Raw genomic sequence first — 17,944 nt, 5'->3', positions numbered from 1 at the left:
AAGCAAAGTGCTGGGTGACATGGAACATGCCCAGGGCGCTCCCGTGACAGCTCCCTACCATGGGGAGTCCCGGCAAGGCTTCTTCCTGTAAGCAGCTGGTCCTAGCTTTCCGGCAGTGGCCTTTGCATAGGCAAGGGGAGGCCCCGTACCCCTTGACCTCAGGGTGGCAATGCTCTGTGGCTGGGGAAGCCTCCAGGCCTCGCCCGCAGATTCAGCAGTTGGCCTCCCTGCCTCCTGTTTGTGGATGGCCCTGTAGGGTGCAAGGTGCAAGAGGCAACCGGCCTGTGGCTGCAGAGCCCCCTCCTCAGGTTTTTCTGCCCTCAGAGTCCGCAGGCACAGAAGCTGAGCTTGTGCTTTGTGTTTTGTTGGAATGGAACCAGGAGGACCTGCCTGTAGTTACCGAGGGGCTCCCACTCCTCGATTCTAGGCTTCCATGGCATCGTGCTGGCTTGAAGATAGCCGCTGCGGGCACACGGGGACGGGTGGCTTGCAGCCCCCTCCCGGGCAGAAGCAGCGTAGGGCTGGTTGTGTGGTGCGTGCTGCCGGCCGTGTTCCAGGGCGGTGTGCAGCGTCCTGGGCCTGTGAGGCCCTGTTGCTCCCTGCCCCGCAGAACCTGGACCTGGGCAGCTGCCGGCACAGGGTGCGGTCGGCCTGCGTGGGAAGCCTCCGTCTGTCTGGTGTTCTCTTTGCTGTGGCTTCTTGAGAGGCCTCTGGTAGCAGAAGCCTCCAGCTCCGCTGTCCTCTCAGCCTCGGGCCAGCACCTGAGGCCTGCTCCCAGGTCTCAGACTGGTGTTCCCTTCCAGAAGCTTCTGCGGAGGGGTCACGTTTGCCTGTGGTCCATTTTGAGTCAGTTTTGCACCTGGGCAGTGTGTGGACGGTGCTCGTCTTGCCCTAGATGTCTGGTTGCCCGCCCGCTCTGCTGTGTCTCTCTGCCCCTGACCACACACAGCCTGGGTCCCTTCTGGCTGGAGCAGGCGCCTCGGGACTTGAGTGTTGTCTGCTGGCTCGGCTGCCCGTTGTTCAAGAGGAGCAGTCGTTCAGCTCCGTCCGCCCTCTCTGCGCCTGGCACCTGCATCTCCCCGTGAATTCTCGTGGCCTGTGGGGTTCTGGGGTGTGGCACCAGAATTTTGACCAGTGGTTCTGCCTCCCCACAGGGTACCCTGCCTGCAGCCCCTGCCTGGGCCTCGGCAGCCCTCCCTGACAGCCATCCTCTCCCCACAGGGTGTCGGTGGCACTGCTGAAGATGCTGGACCAGGTGCTGGCCAACGGGTGCTTCGACATCTTCGCCACAGAGGAGAAGTGAGTGCGCTGCTCGTGGCCTCCTGGCTGGGCCACTCACCAGCCTTCTGCTGTGGCCTTGCATGTGTGGCCTCCTGCCTCAGCCTCACGAGCAGCCAGGGTCACAGGCTGCCACTGCCCCTGGGTGGCTCAGGATCCAGGCAGTCACCTTCCAGGGTGGACATGGTCAGCAAGCATGAGGAGGGTGTGGCTGGCGTTGGTTTCGCCTCACTGCACAGCGGGTTGCTGGGTGGCACGTGAGTGGGGACTTCAGGTGACAGCAGCCTCTCGCCCTCCACTGCCCTCCCCAGGTCAGCAGAGTGTGCAGCAGGGCGGCCCAGGGCAGAGAGGCGGGCCCAGGGGACCCAGGAGGCAGAGCCCCAGGGGAAACCCTCAGGGCACCAGGAGCTTGTGAGCCCCTGGGGTTGCCAGAGATGACCCCAGCTGGCCATAGGTCAGGACAGCCCTGATGGAGGACGTGGAGTGCCTGTGGTTGGAGGTTCTGCACAGGGACACAGCAGAGCCCCAGGAGAGGTGGGGTCAGGGGAGGTATCCCAGAGGGACAGCTCTCAGTTCCCAGGGGGCACTTCAGTGGGCTGAGGCTGTGTTGGAAGGAGTGGTTAGGGTGGTGGGCAGTGCTGTTCACAGGGCCAGCAGGATTCCTGGACCAGGCTGGCCCTGAAGGGCAGTGGCCTGGAGCTGGGCTCACTGGGCAGTATTCGGGCCTCCCTCTGCTGGGGACACCCTGAGGGCCTGGCTCTGGGCTGGTGCCTGGGCAGGATCTGCCATGGCGGTGGTCACTGGGTCAGCGGCCACGCCCCGACCATGTACAGGAGCACCATGGCAGCAGCAGTTTGCTGGGGCAGGTGGGCGTCCTCGTGCCTGCACCTGGCAGAGAGAGCCAGCTCTGCTGCCTGGCTCCAAGGCTGCCTTGGCACGCGGCTCGTGCCCCGGGTCCCTCCAGAGTGCCCTGTTGTCTTGCAGCCACCCCTTCTGCGTGAAGTTGCTCGCGCTGTGTAAGGAAGAGATCAGGAAGTCGAAGGACGTCCAGAAGCTTCTGTCGAGCATCGCAGTGTGAGTCCTCAGATCTGGCCAGGGACGGCGGTGGGAGAGCGTGGTGCTGCAGGTGGCCGGGCCATCCAGGCTCGGGCTCAGTGGTCTGAAGCAGCCAGAAGGCAGGCTGCCTGTGCTGTGGTCAGCAGGGCGGTCGCGGGTCCTGCCAGAGTGGGTGGGCCTCAGCTGCCCCCTGGGCTCTCACAGGCTCTGCGGGATGGTGCAGTTCTGTGGTGACGTGAGGAAGAAGGTCCTCCTGCAGCTGTCCCTCCTGCTGTGCCACCCGTTCCCCGTGGTGAGTGTCGGCCCGTCCCGTTCTCTGCCTGTGGACCCAGACGTTGGCCTTGGGGATGAGCGCTGGCTCTGACCTCAGGGAGAGGGCTTAGAATGGAGGCACCCTCAGGCGCCACCATGAGTCCAGTGACTCGGGGCCCAGGGAGGAGGTGCTCCAGTTTAAGGCCAGCTGGGGCTCTGAGCAGGACCCTGTCTCCAAGGGGGGCTGGAGATGTAGCCCCAGTGGTGAGCATTTGCCTACCCATGCACGGCCCTGGGCCATCCCCAGCACCACAGGAAGAAGAGATGCAAAACAGAGGAAAGGTCAGTGGCGTGGACAAAGGGGAGGGAGGAGGGACGGGAAAGGGAAGAACAGGAATGATTCCCACTGGACCTTCGCACACACGCAAGAGCATGCCACAGAGGGTCCCACACCAGGTGTGTCTGTGGGATGCTCATTAAAAAAATCATATGTAAAAATACACACGTAAACACATCAGAGGTCAGCAGAGGAGGGGAGTGCGGGACTGGGTCAGTGTGAATCATCTTCCCTACTTTTGTGATTCTGTCCAAATGTGGCTCAGTGGTAGAGCACTTGCCCCGCACGTGCGAGGCCCTGGGTTCAATCCTAGCACCACATAAAAATCAACCAATCAATGTCCAGCTACAACTAAAAAAGACAGGTGGGTCGTGCCAGGGCTCTGCTGGAGGAGACAGCGGCCAGGCTGCCCTGCGCCGGGCTCTGGCCTGCGCCGGGCTCGGCGGCCGGGGTCTCTGTGCACCAGGCTCCCTGGCCGCGTGGTGCCTCCTCCCTCTGACCTGCACCCTCCCCGCCCAGATCCGGAAGGCCACAGCGAGCCGGGTCTACGAGATGGTGCTCACCTACAGCGACGTGGTGGCTGCGGACGTCCTGGACGAGGTCATGGCCGTGCTCAGTGACACAGCCTGGTGAGCGCCTCCTCCCTCCTGCCCCGCGTCCCCTGCCTCCCTCCAACCTCGACAGGACGCTCCTGGGACTCAGGTGGCAGAGGGTCTCTGTGAGCTTGTTCCTCCCAGCTACACTTCCTTGTGGGGTTGGGGGTCGCTGAGGCCTTGCTGGTGGGCGTCTGGCCGTCTCTCTGCCTGTCCCTGGGCCTGCTGGGCACTGCACTGCACCTCCCATGTGCCTGTGTGGAGGGCTCTGGGCGCTGGGAGTTGGGAACCACGGGGGATGCCACTGCTGGTCAGGTGGCCTCAGCACCCACCCGGCTCCTGCAGGGGCCCACAGACTGCTTCAGGTCTGACAGGACAGACCTCTAAGGACCTGCCCCAGTCAGAGGGGCAGGGCCTGGGTGCCACTCCACAGTGGGCTCTTGCTATGGCTGACTTCTTAAAAACACCACGGCACGTTTGGGTCAGGGTCTCAGCAGCTTGAGGAAGGACAGGGAAGAGGAGTGGCTAAGGCTGCTCCTGTCTGGCCCAGGGAGAGCTTGTGAAATGTTCCAGGGGATTTGAAATAACTCACTTCGTCGCCGAGGAGCACCCCGACGTTCCTGCACAGTGTGGCTGAGCGTCACGTGCAGGAAACAGCTGGATTCAGACACAGCTTAACCGTCCTGGGGACAGAACCTGTGTCCTCACCCGCCTCCGTGTGACCCTGGTCTGGGCGGGAGGTGGCCTGGGGCTGAGCAGAGCCTGCTTGTGTGGGCGCCTTTCCTGCCGCCGGCTGCGGCCACGACCCCCTGGGTGGCTGTTCCAGGGTGGGTGTCTTTTCCTGATCTCCACTTGGCCCAAGGTGGACCTGTGTGCCCGTGGCCAGGGCTCAGGGCTGCCTCTCCTCTGCAGGGACGCAGCCCTCCCGGTCGTGAGAGAGCAGCGGAACCGCCTCTGTGACCTCCTTGGTGTGCCCAGACCCCAGCTCGTCCCCAAGGTGAGCCCTCTCTCACCTCCCACCACCTTGGGGACGCAGCACTGTGCTGCCCGTCACCCCGAGCCCTCCACTCCAGGGTGTTCAAGTCTTCCACACGGCCCACCCTGCCTGGCCCTGCTGACGTGCTGCCGTGGCCTCCCACAGGACGTCCTGTGTCCTCGTCCAGTCTGAGCCACACAGGCCTGCTGTGGTGGTGCCAGGTCTCAGGGCTCGCCTCTGTGGGGGCCGCCTCCCTGGACGTCTGCCCTTCGGGGTTTCTCGGGCCCCTCCTGGCTCTGCAGTGCTGCGCTGGGCCGCACACCCCGCTCCTGCTCGCTGTGCTCCCCGGCCTGCTGTGGTGCGTCTCCAGGCTCTGCTCCCTGGGGCAGCGGGGCCATGGGAGGTTCCAGGAGGCCCCAGGATCATAAGTTCAAGACCAGCCTGGGAACTTAGGCCCTGTCTTGGAATAAACCGTAAAAAAGGCTGAGGACACGGCTCGTGGCGAAGCAGCCCAGGGCTCAGTCCTAGGACGAAGAAAGCCCAAACCTCTTGGATCCCCTTTCCCAGCCGCGAGGCTGTCTGGCTGGGGGGCTGGGGGCTGAGGTGAGGTCAGCCCTGGCCTGCAGCCTGCGTCTCGGTGTTGCTGGGCGCGGCTGCTGTGTCTCCTGCTCTGGGATCTCTGCGTGGACGGTCCTTCCCACTGCCTCGCCCAGGTGTGGTTTCCACCCTGGCGTCTTCTGCTTCTGAGTTCCCTTGGCCCGCTGCCTGCTCTCCCTCCCAGCCTGACCACCCATGTCCCTGTGCGTCCGTCTGTCCACACTCTGCCATGCCCCGTGGGTCTCCTGAGCAGACCATGCCACTCTGCAACTGGCACCGTCCTGTTTGTTTCCGTTCTTGACTTGGGCTTCACGGGCTCGGGGGCCCTTGGTCTCTGTGGACTCCAGACCTTCACGATTGCTGCACCTGGCAGCTCCATGAAGAGCAGGAGTGGGACCCCCAGGCTGAGACCGATCCTCACCCCAGCGCCCACCTCGCCTCAGCAGTGGGTACAGGCGCAGAGCTGGTCTCAGCCAGGGCTCTGGCGCCCCCCACAGCAGCGCCAGGCAGTCATCTCAGGTCGCTGACGGCCGAGCCCTGCCACTTGCTTTCAACCGAGCTTTGATTGAGCAGATGGAGTGAGCCTGTGAGCCGGGCGCCTCCACGGGCTGTCTCAGGCCTTCGCTGTCGCGTGCTGTGACCGAGAGCTCCGTGGCCCTGCGACTCCTGCTTTGTCAGCCTGCGTGACCAGGCGTGTCCTTATGGAACCTTGACTTGTGAGGTCCACTACCCCTCGTTGTGCAGCCTCCATGTGTTCTTCATCTGGACAGTTAGTTCACGCTCTTCCTCTTCCAGTCCAGCTTAGACGTACCAGCTTAGTCCCGCTGTCCGCCCGCCATCTTGGTTTTCCATTGGACCTTCTGATCTGATGTCTCTCCTCTCGTCTGCGGACCCCCGTGCCCACCTGCACGGTCTCCAGCTCCTCTGTCTGTGCTCAGCCTGGAGACTGGACTCTCCCGACGCGTGGCAGGCTGAAGGGTCACCTGGGTTGTGGCATTGGCAGGCTGCCACCTGACCTGTCTTGTGGCTTCTCTGGACTTGGGTCTCCAGCTGCACAGGACCCTGCTTGGTGTTGGCTGCCCTGGCCGCCAGGCCCTCTCAGCCTCCCTGCTTCCTTCTCAGTGGCCTGTCTCTCTCAACACACTGGTGTTCTCTGTGTTACCCTTGTGGACACTTGTCCCCCATAAGGTCATCTTCCTCCCCTTCCTTCCCCGCTCGGGGCCCCAGCTGGAGCACTCTCAGGCACGCAGTGCCACACGGCCTGGCCTCCAAGTGGGCCTCGCAGGTACACAGGCCGTGCTGTGGCTGGTGCCTCCTGCCTTCTCACGTGCCAAGGCTGAGCCCAGTGCCAGCCTTCTGTGTCGAATGTGCCCTGCTGTTCCCTTCGTGCACACGTCAGCCTGGCCACTGCCTCGCTGTGGTGCAAGGCCATAGCAGCTGTCCTCCAGGGCTCAGGCTCAGGGTCTGGGGAAGTGGCACAGAGCATCTTCCTGTGGGAACCCAGCACAGGAAGTGTCTCCTGCCACCTGTTTTGTCCTCCAGAGGCCCGGGGTGGACGTGGAGAAGGGGCTGGACAGCCTGACACGGTGTGTCTCTCCTGCAGCCCGGTGCCTGTTGAACCAGTCCTGAGAGCCCTTGGGGCTGTGCAGTGGGGAGGAGCCGCCCATGGCACGTTGCTGCCCATCCACCGAGGGACGGCACCTGGGTCGCTGAAGCCGTCACCAGATGTGCTCTTCACGTGCGGCTGTGCCGGTGGCCTGGCTGCCTGCTTCTGCCTCCATGGAACAAGCCTGCTTCCCATAAAATCATGTACCAAGCCACTCCCCGTCTGTCTGTCTGTCTCTGAAAACGGGGGTTGTGGCTCCACCCACAGGGGCTCCCATGCACTCTGGAGACGGGGGCTGCGGCTGCACCCCAGAGGCTCCGTGCACTCTGGAGACGGGGGCTGCGGCTGCACCCCAGAGGCTCCGTGCACTCTGGAGACGGGGGCTGCGGCTGCACCCCAGAGGCTCCGTGCACTCTGGAGACGGGGGCTGTGGCTGCGGCTGCACCCCAGAGGCTCCGTGCACTCTGGAGACCGGGGCTGCGGCTGCACCCCAGAGGCTCCGTGCACTCTGGAGACGGGGGGCTGCGGCTGCACCCCAGAGGCTCCGTGCACTCTGGAGACGGGGGCTGCGGCTGCACCCCAGAGGCTCCGTGCACTCTGGAGACGGGGGCTGCGGCTGCACCCCAGAGGCTCCGTGCACTCTGGAGACGGGGGCTGTGGCTGCGGCTGCACCCCAGAGGCTCCGTGCACTCTGGAGACCGGGGCTGCGGCTGCACCCCAGAGGCTCCGTGCACTCTGGAGACGGGGCTGCGGCTGCACCCCAGAGGCTCCGTGCACTCTGGAGACGGGGGCTGCGGCTGCACCCCAGAGGCTCCGTGCACTCTGGAGACGGGGGCTGCGGCTGCACCCCAGAGGCTCCGTGCACTCTGGAGACGGGGGCTGTGGCTGCGGCTGCACCCCAGAGGCTCCGTGCACTCTGGAGACCGGGGCTGCGGCTGCACCCCAGAGGCTCCGTGCACTCTGGAGACGGGGGCTGTGGCTGCGGCTGCACCCCAGAGGCTCCGTGCACTCTGGAGACGGGGGCTGTGGCTGCACCCCAGAGATTTCTGTGCTCAGATGCTCTGGTGCAAGTGGCCGGCGAGTAGGGCCAAACTGCAGGGAGCAGGAGGCTGAGACTGGATGGGGTGGTGGGCGCAGAGTTGGAGGCACCTCACGTCAGGGTTGAGGCCTCCAGGAGCCCAGTTGCACCAGGCCACCGTTGTTGGTGTTGCTGTTTGCCACTGGACCTGTGGGTGGGGAGCTCCATGTCCTTATGCTCTAGCCCGCTGGGCCCTGGCTTTTACTCCTTCCCCACCTGACAGGTGCCTCCCTCCTGCTCTGGGGATTTCCATCCTGGACAAGGCCAGTCAAGGTCCCAGGAGGGCCCTATGACCAGGTCCAGCTGCATCCGTAAGGCCCTGCCATCCTGCCAGAGCACACCGCCCAAGGGGACAGTGACACACTGAAGCCCCGAGACAGTCACTTGCCCTTGGACCCATCAAAGACATAGCAGTTCCTTCTAGTCTGACTCTGCCACCCAAGGAAAGGGCATCACCCCGGGCAGCCAGCCCTGCTGTCCCAGACCCCAAGGCCCAGGCACTTACCCTCACCAGAGGCCCAGGGTCCCCTCCCCTGTGCAGCAGCAGTTTCTGGAGCCTTCCTGGGTCCAGGACACCCTCCTGTCATCCTCATGACAGCCATGTGGCCAGTGGCCAGTGGAGTGGGCAGTGGGCAGCATGCTGGTGTCTCAGGGAAGGGGCTCAGGAGGGCCTCTCCACAGGGCATATGTGAGCAGGAGTCCACATGGACATGTCCAGTGCAGAGAGGAGCACGTGCCTGACTCTGAGGTGGAGCCAGCCCTGAGTCCAAAGAGCAGCCAGAGCCAGCACGTTGGGCAGGAGGGCGGGCCAGCGGCACCCGCCTGTTCCAGCCGGAGAGCAACCGGATGCCAGGGCTCCTGCCAAGGTGTCCACTGTGAGGTTTGGTTTTGACAGGTGAGGGGACGGATTTGAGGCCCTGGGCCAGACAAGCCCCGTCCTCAGCTGTAGGTGGACACAGCGGGGTCTTCAGAGGAGCGGCAGTGCCTGCATGTGCTGCTGCTATGTGGTGCCGGGTGCACCCTCCCTGTGGGGCCTGCCCACCCCGAGCTCCACGCTGGACTGGGAAGCCGGCCGAACCCTCCTGAGCATGCTCCTGGGGCAGAGGGTGCCTGCAGACCTCAAGCAGGCCCAGTGCCACAGAGGAGGGTGGGCAGGAGACCAGGTGTCACTGGATGCTCTTGCAGGCTAGAGGCGGAAGCCTGGGGCGGCTGCCAGGCCCAGGCTGAGCGGGCACGCTGGAGAAGCAAGGCAGGGATCGAGGCCAGTGGTGGGGACAGGCCTCGGGAAGGGCTCTGAGGAGTGAAGGCCTGCCCCGCTGGGACTGGGATGTGTGTCCATCCGTGTGATGGGGTCTCAGGAGGCAATGCAGGGTTTCATCCTCTGAGGGGTGGAGTCAGATGTGGTGCATGGAGCTGAGACGCTGTGGGGAGAGCACGAGGCCACCCCGGGTCTGAGCAGTGACACCCGTGGAACCGGGCTCTGCAGCAAGCCGTGGGCACAGTGCGGCTTGTTCAAGGAGAGAGGAGGGCTGTGCAGCTACGCCAGGGGAGGTGGTTTTGAAGAATGAAATCCACAGACTCGGGCGAGGGCAAAGTAACGGTTTATTAGAGCCACAGGGAGAGAGCAGGGCTCCTGCAGGGCAGGTCTGTAGACCTGCAGAGAGGGCTCCTGGAGGGTGCCGTGGGCCAGGGGAGCTGGCCCCCAGCCCAGCCCTGCTGAGGCACTCGGTGTCCACCTGCCTGCACGCGCTCTTGGTCCACTCAGGCCTCCATGCCCCCCTTTGACTCGTGGGGGTCGGCCTGAGCTTGGTGAGGCCTGGCCCAAGTCTGGTTTCCAGACCTGCTGCACAGACGTGCCCTGGGGGCCAGCTCCCTGCCGGCCCACTTGAACCCTGTCTCCCACCTCAGCCGTGTGCTGGAGGCCCCTGGTGACACGGCTCTGCCTCCTGGTACCTGCCACAGCTGCAGGTCAGCTCAAGGCACCGGCGTCATCTCGGCTGCATAGAGCACCCTGTGCCGACGTGGGGCGCAGGGTGAGTGAGCACTGGGCCAGTGTGGACGCACAGCAGCGGAGCGCCAGGCTGGCTGCCAGGGGAGGCCGCGGGGAGGTGGCCAGTGTGCTGCAGTGGAGGGAGCAGGCACAGGACACTCTGCACCAGCACCGGGAAGGCAGGTGTGGTGACATGCGGGTGGGAGCCCAGGCCTGCCTGAGGGTGCAGGAGAGGCAGGCAGAGCCCCGGGGGGCACTCTGAGTCCACAGAGAGCCAGGCCAGTGCTGCTGACCCGTGCCCCTGATGGCCACAGTCCAGCGTCCACTTGTGTCCTGGAGTGCACGGCTGCAGTGAAGGTGAGGATGAGCTGGTGAGGGCATGGGAGTGAGCAGAGGCTGGCCTGGTGGACATGCCAGAACCCAGGCTGTGCGAGGGCTCCGGCCTCAGACGCCGGATGGCGCAGGGACACGGAGAGGTCAGTGACGCCCGACACACATCAGCCAAGTGCTGGACAGGCCTGAGGCCTGGAGTCCATCAGAGGCAGGCTGGTCGTCAGCAGCCAGGGGCAATGAGGTGACGTGCCAAGGAGGCCATGATTTGGTCCTGGAGCCTGAGTGGCGCTCCGCTCAGACCACACTAGGGCAGCGGCCACGGCCGTCAGCTGAAATACACAAAGTCCCGGCCCTCCTGCAGCTGCAGCGACCTGAGGTTCTCTTCAAACTCACCCCCGGTGAGGTCCTGTGGGGGAGCAGCAGGTGTGGCTCAGTCAGGCCTCCCCTGCTTCTTACAGACCCACCCACGGGTCTGTGTTGCCTGGACCTGCCTGATAGGTGGTCCACTGTGAACTTCTGCTCCTCTGCTAACAGGGGTGGGGCTCAAGGGAACCAAGGGCCAGGGAGGGAACTGCGGCTCTGCAGTGTGCTGGTCTTGCCCATCCCCATTAGGTGAGATTCTCTGGGGTGTCCTTGCCATCTGGTCTGGCCTTGCCCCCCAGGGGACTCGGCTGAGTCTGTCCTCCCTGCCCTAGTCATCCAGACCTGCCTTCCCACGTGACCCCATCCCAGGAGCGTCACCCCCCCCCAGCCCTTCCTGCTGATCTGCCCCAGCCCATCCCAACAACAGGGCAGGGGCCACAACCCGGGGTCCCCCCTCCATGCCTCCCGTCTCAGGCATGGGAGCCCCCACAGGGCAGCTGGCTGGAGAACCTGCTCCTGTCCTCGGCCTGGTGCAGAGGGCCTGGTGACCTGCAGTGAGCCGGGGACCCTGGCTTCAGAGCCTTCCCCAAGCTGCCTGTGTCTGGCCTGCAGGTCCTCTGCCTGCCACCACTGGTGTCACCCAGAAAGCCACCCCACAGCCTGGGAGGTACAGCGGGTGCAGCCACTGGCGCAGACCAGTGGGGAGGACCCGGAGCGTCCAGCTGTTGGTCTGAGACCAGTGGCAAGCAGACGTGGCTCAGGAAGGACACTACAGTCTGCAAGGCGCCAGGCACGGGCTCCTGGGCTCGGCCTCCGCCAACACCGAGAGGGCGGGCAGCAGCAACCTGATGGGCCTCCGCCCTACCGTGAGGCACGCTCTGCGGGGATGACCGTGCAGTTGTACATGGGAGAGGACTTCCTGCGCCGGACACGGCTCCTGAGATGGGCGGGCACTGGGGAGACTTTGAGCAGTGGGACAGGGGCCTGCCACACATTAGTGTCCCAGTGGCCTTCTCGGCCCCAGCAGGAAGCTGGTACCACTGTGGCACGGCGGGGGGTGGTGGTGGTGGTGGTAGGGGACTGCTGGGGACCTGCGTGGGCCAGGAAATGAGCCCGTGTCCTAGACAGGTGTGGCGCCATGCTCAGCTCTGCTGAGTCGACCTTGGACCCAAGAGCAGAGCACACCCTGTGCCCACACCACAGAGGCCCAGATGGCCGGAGCCCTGGCTCTGCTGCAGGGACGGGGCAGCACAGCAGCTCTGTGGGCTCGAGGGCCAGGGTGGCACCCAGCAGGGACTGGCGGCTCCTCAGATGGCCCCCCTGGAGCTGCCCCCAGCCCCAGGGTAGTGACCGCAGCCTCCGCCCAGCACTCACCAGCTTCACACAGAGGACGAAGGGTGGCCGGGCAGCTCTGAAGTGCAGGACAGGAACACGCGGCTTGGGCCTTTCCTGGAAGGAGACCACAGTCACGCTGGTCACTCAAGGGCAGGGCCCCTGCGGCCTGTGCCAGCCATGGCCCTCTGCCCAGAGCCACGGCTGGCTCAGCTGACCCATGTGCACCTCGGGCCCTGGGGCAGGACACAGGCTGGGGGCACACTGGTCCTCGGGGCCCAGTGGAGTCCCCGGAGTAGGGCCCTGGGCCGTCCTGGGGCCCAGGGTGGACTGGGCTGCCCCGGCCTGCCACGCAGCCCACACACCTGAGCCTCCTCGTAGCAGTAGAAGCCTTTCCTGATCTTGTTCTCGTCCACGTCGCAGAAGGCCACCACCTGAGGATGAGCGTTCTGGGTGGCTCAGGCAGAGCCGGGAGGAGCCGGGGCTGGGGACAAGGGGCTGGGAGGCAGCGCCCACCTTGCAGCGGCTGGCAGCCGTGAGGCTGCGGTACAGTCTGCGTCCCTGCTTGCCCGCGTTCCAGATGGTGAAGGACGTCCACTGGGGCAGGGCCCACTCCTCCAGGAAGCAGACACGGTGGGTCCAGATGGTGGTCCTGGGAAGCAGGGGTGGCCAGGGCTGGCTGGGTGCCCTGGGGACGAGCACCTCCTGGCCTGCCTGCCTTCCACAGCCAGGGGCCCCCAGAGCCACCTCGGCTCGCTGCCCGATGGAAGGCGGGGGCCACCCAGGAGCCACCTCGGCTCGCCGCCCGATGGAAGGCGGGGGCCACCCAGGAGCCACCTCGGCTCGCCCCCCGATGGAAGGCGGGGGTCCCCAGAGCCACCTTGGCTCGCCGCCCGATGGAAGGCCGGGGCCACCCAGAGCCACCTCGGCTCGCCCCCCGATGGAAGGCGGGGGTCCCCAGAGCCACCTCGGCTCGCCGCCCGATGGAAGGCCGGGGCCACCCAGAGCCACCTCGGCTCGCCCCCCGATGGAAGGCGGGGGCCACCAGAGCCACCTCGGCTCGCCCCCCGATGGAAGGCGGGGGCCCCCAGAGCCACCTCGGCTCGCCCCCCGATGGAAGGCGGGGGCCACCAGAGCCACCTCGGCTCGCCCCCCGATGGAAGGCGGGGGTCCCCAGAGCCACCTTGGCTCGCCGCCCGATGGAAGGCCGGGGCCACCCAGAGCCACCTCGGCTCGCCCCCCGATGGAAGGCGGGGGTCCCCAGAGCCACCTCGGCTCGCCGCCCGATGGAAGGCCGGGGCCACCCAGAGCCACCTCGGCTCGCCCCCCGATGGAAGGCGGGGGTCCCCAGAGCCACCTCGGCTCGCCGCCCGATGGAAGGCCGGGGCCACCCAGAGCCACCTCGGCTCGCCCCCCGATGGAAGGCGGGGGCCCCCAGAGCCACCTCGGCTCGCCCCCCGATGGAAGGCGGGGGCCACCAGAGCCACCTCGGCTCGCCCCCCGATGGAAGGCGGGGGCCCCCAGAGCCACCTCGGCTCGCCCCCCGATGGAAGGCGGGGGTCCCCAGAGCCACCTCGGCTCGCCGCCCGATGGAAGGCGGGGGCCACCAGAGCCACCTCGGCTCGCCGCCCGATGGAAGGCGGGGGCCCCCAGAGCCACCTCGGCTCGCCCCTCGATGGAAGCCGGGGGCCACCCAGGCCGGCCTGGCCTCTGGGTAGCTCAGCCCACCCCGGGGTGGCTGCAGGAACTTCAGGACAGTGGACCCCTGACCTGAGCCCATTCCCAGAGAGCCGCTGTGAGAAGGAAGCCGTGGCCACACCTGGGAGCTATCTGTGCCTTGGGCCACTCGCCCAGAGAGCAGGAATCTGGGGTTTCCCCGCCTGAACCACAGTCCCTCCCTGGACGCGCAGACCGGGCCGCCAGGCAGAGGCTGCACCTCAGCCATGTCTCCCCACCCCCCGGTCCCCGAGCACCTTGGGGCCACACACCACACTGGCACCCAGGGCCACCTCAGGACAGCTGTCTGCGGTCACGCCCTGTCCTGGCCCTCGGGCCACTTCCCTGCTGTCGGCTCTCACCCCCGTCAGATCCTGGGCTGCTCCTCATCTGCTCTGGGCTCCTGCCCTCCTTGGCCGCGTGCTCTGTGGCCTGGCTCCCTGTGGCCTCCTCGGCCTTCTCTCAGCCTTTGCGGAACACACACCCCGACGTTCACGCACGTCAAGGGCGACATGTGCCTCGCCTCTTAACACCCACCAGAAGATGGGAGCCAGAGGGCCTGTGACTGCCTGGCTCGAGGCTACCAGGCACGTGGTGACTGGCAGGTGACAAAGGTGAGGAGGCTGTGCCGCCTCTGCCGTTCCAGGAAGACACGGCTCACTCTCGGCAGCCGCCTCGGGAGGGGGTGACCTGTCAGCACCATCTGCACCAGCAAGCATAGGTGAGCCCCCACAGAGGACACAGGTGACAGGACCCCAGGCCTTGGTCTTCCCTGGTCTGTGTATGCAGCAGTAGCATAATACCTGACTCTAGCATAATACAAAGAAGCAGTCGGGCAGGTCCATGCCCAGCATCACGTGATGGAGGAGGGCCTGGGGCAGGCCTGAGCTAGCTCCCAGGCACCATGATGAGGACGGCCCGTCTCAGTGCCGGGGCCCACAGGAGAGACCCACGAGGATGCGCATCGGCTCAGGGCAGCACTGGCCATTTTACTGCTGACCACGACTCCCGCTGGTCACGGATGCCGATTGGCGTCTGTCGAGACCGTTCCTAGTATGGTGCAGGGGGGGCCCAGGAAGCTTTGCGGAGCCGACTCTTCAGCAAGCCCAGGTAATAATTAAACCCGTGCCCCAGGAGCTGCTGCTCACACTCAAAGACTTTAATCCCACACAGAAACCTGCATTAGGTCACTTATTTTGTGTTGTGGGTGGCCAAGCCTTACGTGGCAAAAACCAAATCTTGCACACAAAGGCCTTGCCATGGGCACAGGAGGAGGCCTGGGCAGCCCGCCTGATGGCACCTGTGGCCGGGCGTGTGGGGCCTCACAGACCCACCTCCAAGGCAGCACCACCTGTGGGCCGTGTGTGACCGAGTGGTCACACGGGAATGCTCAGAACCGCCCTGGCTACCCCCATGCGCTGTGGAAGGCACGTTCTCCACTCATTGGCTCCTGTGTGGACAGGAGGGCTCTCTGCTGCAGCAGCTGCTCTCGGGTGGACAGCGTGTGGTTTTTGAGCAACACGTGTGCACGTTCCCCAGCCACCGAGAGGGACTGCAGCCCTGCCCCTTTTTTTTGCCGGAGGGTGGGTAGGCCCAGGAGGTCTGCGGTGCCCAGCGTCTCCCCAGCCACCCGGTCACCGCCTGTTTGTTGCTAAGCAGCACACCATCTCAGCAGACCCTGCCATCCTCCCAAAGGCACACGGAGGGACAGTCCCAAAGTCTTGGCTTTTTTTTCTTTGCAGTGAGGGACCCCCGGGCCTGGTAAGTGAGGCAGGCACTCCACCCCCAGCCACAGCCCAGTTCACGTGTTGACAGCAATGTGCTGGGGAGTGTCCACATCTCCAAGTGGGCCCACCACAGGAAGGCGCCACTGTGGTCAGTTATATAGCATCCAGCAGCTCTCCAAAGAGGACACGCCTCCTTACTGCTGAGTGTCCTGGCCAAAGCTTGGGGTGGCAGGTGCCAACTCCAGCCTGTCCACAGCCCACCCAGCAGTGCATGTGGTCTGAGGCCGTGACCACTCGGATTGTGCCTGTGGGCTGCCGTGTCTACCGCATACTTGGCTGGGGTTCTCTGCTGGGTACGCGGACTGGGGGTCTCCTTGTAAGCTTTAGTGTGCCCGTTCATTTTCTTAGTGGTGTCTTGTACTTTTCCATCTTGAAGAGACGTGACTCACTGTGCTGCGCAGGCTGGTCTTGAACCTCTGGACTCAAGTGACCGTCCCACCTGTGCCTCCCAAGAAGCTGGGACTGTAGCTCTGCAGGCTCGCACGCCTAGGGGGTGGCGCTGAGGGTCTCTGTGCACTGATGGCACATCAGCTTCTCGTGTCTGTGTGACCAAGAGTGACTTTGATTGTGACGGTGTCCAGCTTGCCCGTTCTTAGACAGTCAGCCGCCCTGCCGTCTTGTGGCGAAGGTCTGCAGCTCCTCCGGCACTGTCTCGATTGCCTGAGATTCCAGGGGTGGGTTCCTCCCTCACAGGGACACCACGCGCCCCGTGAGCAGACCCCCCCATGGGGGCTGGGTGCCCCCTCGTGGTGGCCAGGCTCACCTGTGCTTGCCCTGCACCTTGCTGACTGCTGCAGCCTCGCCAGGAGCCCTGGCTGTTCTTCTCGAGACTTGGTCAGCCATTCTGGGTCCTGTGCATTTCCACATGAAGTTCAGAACCTGCTTGGTTCCCAGGAGTGGTGGGCTGCACATCTGCCGGCCCGTCGCTCCCAGCCCTCCCCAGGTGCCTGCGCTGGCCGCTCCCTTCTTGGTGCAGAGGAGGTATGGGCTTCGTGTGCTGTCTGAGCCCCGTGCACTGCACAGCCTCACTGTCCACCAGTCTGGGCCGACGGGGGCGGGCCTGCCTCCTGAAGCTCTGGTCCTGACGTCCCCGGGGGTGCTAGTCCTACCCATGTGCCCACCTGGCCTCTGTCCTCTGACTGCCCCGCCCTGCAGGCTGAGGTGGTAGCCGGGCCAAATAGCCTGGGCTGCTCACAGCTCAGCAGGTGAGTGCTTGGACCTGGCCACAGGTGGTCTTGCTGGTTCTATTTCCAACGGTGACCGTCGGTTGTGCTGACCTGCTCTGGGTTCCTGCTCCACTTGGTGGCGGCTTTGTGCAGTCCCTCGGTGACTCCCTGTTCAGGGGTATGCAGCTCACTTTCCTCCTTCGTGAATCAGCCTTTGAGGCCAAGGTGGCGCTGTGTGCAGGACTCATTGCTTTTAGTTTTTCTAATTTCCTTTTGATTTTTTCCTTGGCGGCCTAATTTCCAGATATTTTGGGTTTTCCCGAAGTCACAGTGATGGCTAATGGATTCTGTGTGGTTGCTGTAGACCCAGGTCTATGTCTGGTCAAAACCTCGTGTGGAAACCCTCTCCAGGTGGCATTAGGACATGGGGCCTCTGGTGGCACTAGGAGCACGTGTCCTTGTGACAGTTCCCTAGGAACTGCGGGGAGCCCTCTCCAAACCTGCCCAGCCACGGAGCCAGGCCACGAGCCCCGCCCGTGGTTCCCTGCTTCCAAGGCAGGCAGGGGCAGAGGGAGTCCACAGGACAGCCACAACCAGCCCTTTGAGACCGAAGCCTGTGACTTTGCCCCGTGGCTCTCCTTACTGGGCCACTCAGGCCTGGTGGCCAGCAGGTCTTCAGAAGGTCACATGGGAACCTCTGTAGAGCAGAGGGGCACTGGGCTTCTCTGGGCCCCCCAGGCCCTGGAGAGGCCCGAGGCTCCTGCAGGGGTTGTCCTGGCCACCTGGCCCTCTGGGCCCCACACCCCACTTTGTGGGGACTCCCTTCCTATCAGGTGAATCTTCGGGAAGAGCCCTGAGGCCAGCCGCCTGTGTCCACCTCACTGACCCGGCCAGTGGTGCCCGTGCCCATCCTGGGCCTCACGAGGTGCTTCTGGAGCCCCAGGTGATCTACTTACTCAAGCACAGAGAGCGTGGCCGCCTGGGGGTGGTAGCGGTACAGGAGCAGGGTCTGGTCCACCCGGAGGACCCTGCCCCCCTTCCTGAGGTGCTGGTAGAAGAACAGCAGGTCCTCCGGCACGCCCTGTGGGGAGAGGACCGGCAGCCCGGCCACTGCTGACAGCCTGCAGCAGGGGCTGGGCCATGGCGGTGGCCCAGGGAGGCTAGGAGCTGGGGGGGCGGCGTGAACACCCCCCGCTGGGCCGAGGGTCTGAGACCCGGCCTCAAGGCCAGGTGGCTGGGACGGCCAAGGCTGCTGCGGCGTGGGGCCTGGGGACACTCAGCTTCCTCAGACCCAGAGCCTGGAGCAGAGGTGGCTGAGGGTCCCCGAGCCCAGCCATGCTCCCTCAGCACACAGTGGGGAAGGGGGTTCGGATCAGAACCGACCCGAATGGAGGGTGGGTGTGAGAGCAGATAGAAGGTGGCAGGTGGGGCTTCTGTCTGGGGTGGTGTCCAGGCAGAGGGAGGCCATGATGGGCAGCAGGGCT

General features: G+C 65.0%; 2 protein-coding genes across 11 annotated transcripts in view; one reads left to right on the top strand and one right to left on the bottom strand.

The window, feature by feature from the left end:
* The window catches only part of Tbcd (tubulin folding cofactor D), a 121,640-nt gene extending 114,731 nt beyond the window's left edge, over window positions 1-6,909 (top strand). The window contains exons 34-40 of one of the 3 annotated variants that reach the window (XR_013435765.1): window positions 1,222-1,299; window positions 2,263-2,352; window positions 2,539-2,626; window positions 3,443-3,552; window positions 4,429-4,513; window positions 4,658-4,850; window positions 6,693-6,909. Coding sequence is in view for 1 of the 3 variants with exons in the window: in XM_078041331.1 (XP_077897457.1) it covers window positions 1,222-1,299; window positions 2,263-2,352; window positions 2,539-2,626; window positions 3,443-3,552; window positions 4,429-4,513; window positions 6,693-6,707 (466 nt within the window). In the remaining 2 variants the exon portion in view is untranslated. Of the gene's footprint in view, window positions 1-1,221; window positions 1,300-2,262; window positions 2,353-2,538; window positions 2,627-3,442; window positions 3,553-4,428; window positions 4,514-4,589; window positions 4,851-6,692 lie in introns of all 3 variants that reach the window. The other 2 variants (XR_013435764.1, XM_078041331.1) reach the window with 2 other exon arrangements.
* A 2,449-nt stretch (window positions 6,910-9,358) lies between these two features.
* Qtgal (queuosine-tRNA galactosyltransferase) overlaps window positions 9,359-17,944 on the bottom strand; it is a 37,043-nt gene continuing 28,457 nt past the window's right edge. For 3 of the 8 annotated variants that reach the window (XM_078041333.1, XM_078041337.1, XM_078041338.1), the window contains 5 exons: window positions 17,417-17,541; window positions 12,308-12,479; window positions 12,157-12,225; window positions 11,834-11,908; window positions 9,359-10,425 (listed from right to left, as the gene is read on the bottom strand). In XM_078041333.1, coding sequence (XP_077897459.1) covers window positions 10,261-10,425; window positions 11,834-11,908; window positions 12,157-12,225; window positions 12,308-12,479; window positions 17,417-17,541 — 606 coding nt within the window. In that variant the 3' untranslated portion in view covers window positions 9,359-10,260. Of the gene's footprint in view, window positions 10,503-11,833; window positions 11,909-12,156; window positions 12,226-12,307; window positions 12,480-17,416; window positions 17,542-17,944 lie in introns of all 8 variants that reach the window. The other 5 variants (XM_078041334.1, XM_078041335.1, XM_078041336.1 and 2 more) reach the window with 5 other exon arrangements.

Source organism: Ictidomys tridecemlineatus, chromosome 3 (assembly GCF_052094955.1).
Source record: "Ictidomys tridecemlineatus isolate mIctTri1 chromosome 3, mIctTri1.hap1, whole genome shotgun sequence".
Classification (NCBI taxonomy): Eukaryota; Metazoa; Chordata; class Mammalia; order Rodentia; family Sciuridae; genus Ictidomys; species Ictidomys tridecemlineatus.
The sequence above is the reverse complement of the archived record's forward strand: the minus strand, read 5'-3'. Positions and strand labels throughout refer to the sequence as shown.